The 5,303-nt window shown below is 37.9% G+C and overlaps 1 protein-coding gene across 1 annotated transcript; it reads left to right on the top strand.

Moving 5' to 3' along the window:
• Positions 1-2,744: 2,744 nt before the first annotated feature.
• LOC146073413 (olfactory receptor 5G3-like) lies at positions 2,745-3,665 on the top strand. The gene has a single exon (XM_083180591.1). It carries the CDS (start codon positions 2,745-2,747, stop codon positions 3,663-3,665), a length of 921 nt encoding a protein of 306 aa, XP_083036717.1.
• The last annotated feature ends 1,638 nt before the right edge of the window (positions 3,666-5,303 follow it).

Consider the following 5,303-nt stretch of genomic DNA (forward strand, 5'->3'; position numbering starts at 1 on the left):
CAAATAAAGAACACCCTCCACACCTTCCCTCACGTACACCACACACACTCCTCAAGCACACACAAGCAGGGACAGAAGACTGGAAAAAAATACATTCAGACTGACAAGATAACTAAAATGAGTGTTCATCCTGACGAAGGGGACAAGCGCCCCGAAACGTTGAAGTTGCATTAAACACACTTTTGAAGTGTACTTCCGTCTACAAGTCTTTGAGTGCCGCTTGCTACACATATATACCTGTGTGAACGCACTCCCATGTCAGTAACTTTCAACCAACAATGATACAAAACATGTTTTTTATGAATGGTGACAGGCGTAATATTTCCGAATGAGTAGTTACGAACTGTGGCAAAGTGCGTATGACCTGTACAATGTGCGTACATCCATATTCAATACGAATGGGAAAAATACGACAACCTGCGAACAACAATGCCATCGGAAAATAAGAATGTCGTAACTACATCACTTAAGTGAATTTTACTTACTAGGCCGAACATGTTCCACCACAAACACGTTCAAAGCCATTCGATGTGTGGAAAATAATAATAAGAATGATATGACCAAAAATACGATTTGTTAGTAAATTTCCCAATCATTTTTGCTCTCACAATATTTGCTACTTCTTTTGCAAGCCACACTGACTACGTTTTCCTTGTACTTTGACAAAGGCCTGTTGCCTTTATTATATTTTTTTTCTCCCATCTCTTTTGCATGCATTTAATTCTGCCCAAAAATTGAGTCCACTTTTCCCATCCCTCCTGCTCTTCCTGTCTACAGATTTCATGAGGGTTCTGATGAAAACGTTTATGATTAGAAATCTCTACTGTAAGTCATTATCTTAAGAAATGGTCTGTTGATTCTATCATCAAAATTATTTGATTTAATGTGACACCTATCATGGTGTTTTTGTTATATAGGTCATTTATAGTTCTCAGAAACCTTATTCCTTGGGTGTGGTGGCCATTTTCTTGGTGTTTTGCACAAATGCAGTAGACTCTAGCAAAGCACTATATTCTAGTTGTGTTTAACACTGCCTGCTGGAGAGGTGGGTTCCCAGACAGTGACTGGTCCATGTTATTGACAACTTGCTGCATCTCTCATGTAAAGGTACTTTTGATGAGAAGGTTCTAAATTGGTAAACCTGAAATATTCCTGACTATTAAATATAAGACAGAACAGTGACATGTTCTAAAGCAGTGGTTCTCAACCTCGGTCCTCAGGACCCCCCAACAGTGCACGTTTTCCAGGTCACCCGGCAGGCGCACAGGTGCACTCATTATTCACTGACACATTTTAAATATCATAGGTTGAGCTAATTATTTCACCTGTGATTCTGTGTGTAGACCTGGAAACTGGAAAATGTGCACTGATGGGGGTCCTGAGGACTGAGGTTTAGAACCACTGTTCTAAAGACCTTCTGAAATGCTGTGCGAGCGTCTCTTCTGCAAATCAAATAATAAAAAAAAAAAATAATAATAATAATAATAATAATAATAATAATAATAATAATAATAATTGTATATTCTACTGATGATTATCTACTACTAAGGGGCTAAATGTAATTGTATGTAATTTTATGTATGAATCAGATAATTGACTCATCCATATTCCATATTATTGAGTGCATGTTTTATAACTTTGTGTTGTTGTACATGAGGTGGTAAAATTATTACATTTTTGTTTATTTTGTCACTACTTGGCTGCAAATAAATGTTACAGTTTCCAGGCCACCCCACAGGACACATGTTCCCACATCACCCAGTACATGTTCCTATGTTCACCCACTGACACATTTTCTAGAGCACAATGGGGATTTGCATTGATATGCCTAATGAAGCTGTTGCAGAACCACCATCTGTGCAGATAGACACAAACATTGGTAGATAGGCAATCCTATTGCCATGCAGACTGGCCGATAGAACTGAATTGCTGTAGCTATTTAGAGTGTGTATGGGATTGCAATAAAAGGCACTTACTCCCCCAAGACGTTTTAGTAGCCACCCCACTTTACTATAAACAGCCTTGTAAATACTGTCAATTCTCACTGCATCTGCGCTCTTTGACTTTGATGCATACTCAAAGGCAAAAGATTGCTCCACTGCATATAATATAATTATTGTATCCATCCATGATTTAAGCCCTAAACTCCAGTGACGTCAATCTGTATTCCGTATAGGCCACGCCCAACGCATTTCGTACCAGGAGTTCGTCACCCCCCTGACGAAGTCCTGGTACGAAATGCATTGGGCATGGCCTATACAGAAGACGGATTGACGTCACCGGAGTGAGGCGAGCGGAGACGGAGGCGGCAGAGTTGGCAAGTTCAGTGTGAGAGGCTGTTCCTGACGAGAAGACTATATCTCCTATGCCGGCAGTGGTTCCGTCCGCCCCTAATCACTCAGGCTTGGCGAGTGAGCGCATATTGCAAGTAAAGGAACTGTGTTATACTTTTGCTTATTGTGCGCTTCTCCTTTCCTTTTGCTTTTATAAATATATATATATATATATATATATATATATATATATATATATACCCATGCAGTTACCCCTTGACCAAGTTTATACTGCCTTTACTCTGTGTTTTGACAGTGTAATATTCTCCCATGTCTAAAGTGCCCCAGGCCCACAGAAGGCTTAATCAGGCACTGATGATCATCATTTAAAAATGAAACCATTATATAGTATGATAATCAGTATTACTATGCTTATTACAGTATGTATACATTTTTTTTTTCACCCAAGCAATGCAGAAGAGCAATATCACTTCCAACACTGGCTTCATCCTTTTGGGATTTCAAAGTCACCAAATTTCAAGAACAATATTCTTATTTATCCTTCTTGTGATTTACTCTGCAACTGTAGGTGGAAACCTGTTAATCATTGCATTGGTGTCCTACAGCAAGGGCCTTCACACCCCGATGTACTTCTTCCTCACACAGCTGTCCATGTCTGACATCATGCTGACCACAGATATCGTCCCCTACATGCTTCATACTATTGTTAACAATGTGGGCGCAATTTCTTTCGTAGGCTGCATCGCTCAGTTTTATTTTTTTGCAGTCTCAGAAAGCTCAGAGTGTTTCCTTCTGACCGTGATGTCATATGACCGATATCTAGCCATCTGTAAACCGCTGCATTATAACGGTATAATGGACAGTACCTTATGCATGAAATTGATTATTGCATCTTGGCTGCTAAGTTTTTCACTATGTTTGATTGACACAATATCCATGGCTTTGCTGAACTATTGTGGATCCCAAATTATTGACCATTTCTTTTGTGACTATTCTCCTTTAGTAGAGATTTCGTGTTCCGATACCTCTGTTCTGCAATTGGAAGTCATGTTTCTTAGTTTACCGATCCTTATTTTACCCTTCATATTAGTTATTGTATCTTATGTGTATATTATCAAAGTTATCCTAAGTCTTTCATCCTCTTCTGAGCGTCAGAAAGCCTTCTCCACCTGTAGCTCCCACCTCACCACGGTGTCCATATTTTATATCACTCTGTTTTGTATTTATAATCTTCCAACAGAAGGACAGTCAAGAAGTATCAGAAAAGTCTTGTCATTGTTTTATACAGTTGTTACCCCACTGATCAACCCAATTATTTACAGTTTGAGGAATAAGGACATAAAGAAGGCATTTAAGAAAATATCTTTGTAAAATTGTATTATAACATTTTTATGGCAATGATGCGATTTGGATGATAGGTAACAATGTCTAGATTGACAGTCAATAGTTCAACACTAGAAGGTTAACATGAACAAGGTCGACGTTGACTAAAAGTTGGCATGCACTAGGTCGAAATTGAAACAGGATCAACACAAGCAAAATGCCAATATGGCAATGAAAACGTTGACATGAGTTCCCCCCCCCCCCCTAGTCATGTAAATCATACCTTTTCCCAACTCCATGGAAAATATGGTAATATATTAGACAAATGTAAAGGTTATTGTAAGAAAAATAAGAATTTTAAAACAATTTAGAACGTAAGGTTTATCCCCTCTTAAGATCCAGTCTAAGGCTTTGGTGATTAACTGGTATTTTTTCAGTTACAATATATTGTTTTAGCATCTTTACAAGGAGACAGGTTTTCTTTGCAGAGGACCATATGCGTCAGAGTATATTTTCTCTGGAACCCTCTTTAAGACTTTGGGGCAGGGCCGCCATCAAGGGGATGCTGTGGGCACAGTTGTCTTAGGTCCAGCCACTCTGACAGATAAGAAAGGCCCACTCATTACTTACTGTATTTAAAAGTGATAAGAAAATAACAAAAGCGGTAGTCAGATGAATCATAAAATGGATATTTAACATGCAACCATAAACACTATAAATACAGAGAGCATACTAGTAAAAGCTATACAATACAGAGGACATTCTGTAATTGTCAAACAGCACAGTGATCATCCTAGTGACTGCCATACAATACAGAGAGTATTAAAGTGAACTTAAAATAATATTATCCCATTGTCTAAAATCCACCTCAAAGATGTTTAACCATTAACATAACCCCATTCAACAGACACATTTACCAACAATAACTTCTTCATCCCCATTATTAACCCTAACATTATCAATCCAATTTGCATCCATTAACTCCCCCAGTCTTTTTTTTTTCAATATTTTTTTTATTGGTTTTCAAACAAGAATACGAGTAAACTTCATCATACAACGTCTACCAAAATAAAGTATTAGAGACAAATATTGGTTACAATGAAGTAGTGTGCACACATGACTGTCAACTGAGATATTCTTTGGGCACCAGTGACATGAGCAATGACAGGTCGGGGAAGGGAAGCTAACACGTTGTTTGTATTGTCATTGAGACTGTGAACTTTTACCCACTTAAAAAATTATATTAAATATTATATTATATTAAATATATATATATATATATATATTAAAAAAGAATAGTATCCTATTGCAGTAGATCTACACAAGCTAGAAAAGCATATATAAATTTAAGTTAAGTGACCAAAATGTCATAATACACAGAGATGTTTCAGAGGTAGAGTTAAGAGTTCGCAAAGTCCCATCCTATTGGTATAAATGTAGGTGACCATAGCGAGAAGTCTCGAATTATAAATGGAAGATGTTGAAGGTACTGATAAAGGTGAACCATTGAGCCATAAATCTAGGAATCTGGATACATGGAGCTTATAGGGTAGAGTGAAGGGTCGAACTCTGATTCGTTGAGGAGGACCAATCATGACTGGGGTGTAGAAGAAATAGCCAAGTATGGGTTAAGGGTTTTGGCTAAGTCCTGCGCTGCGGGTGGTTTGACCTACCTAATCCGTTATA

Source organism: Crinia signifera, chromosome 4 (assembly GCF_055691185.1).
Source record: "Crinia signifera chromosome 4, ASM5569118v1, whole genome shotgun sequence".
Lineage (NCBI taxonomy): Eukaryota > Metazoa > Chordata > Amphibia > Anura > Myobatrachidae > Crinia > Crinia signifera.

Bases quoted from the DNA above. Each gene is read 5' to 3' on its own strand.
- LOC146073413 (XM_083180591.1), top strand. From the start codon at position 2,745: ATGCAGAAGAGCAATATCACTTCCAACACTGGCTTCATCCTTTTGGGA.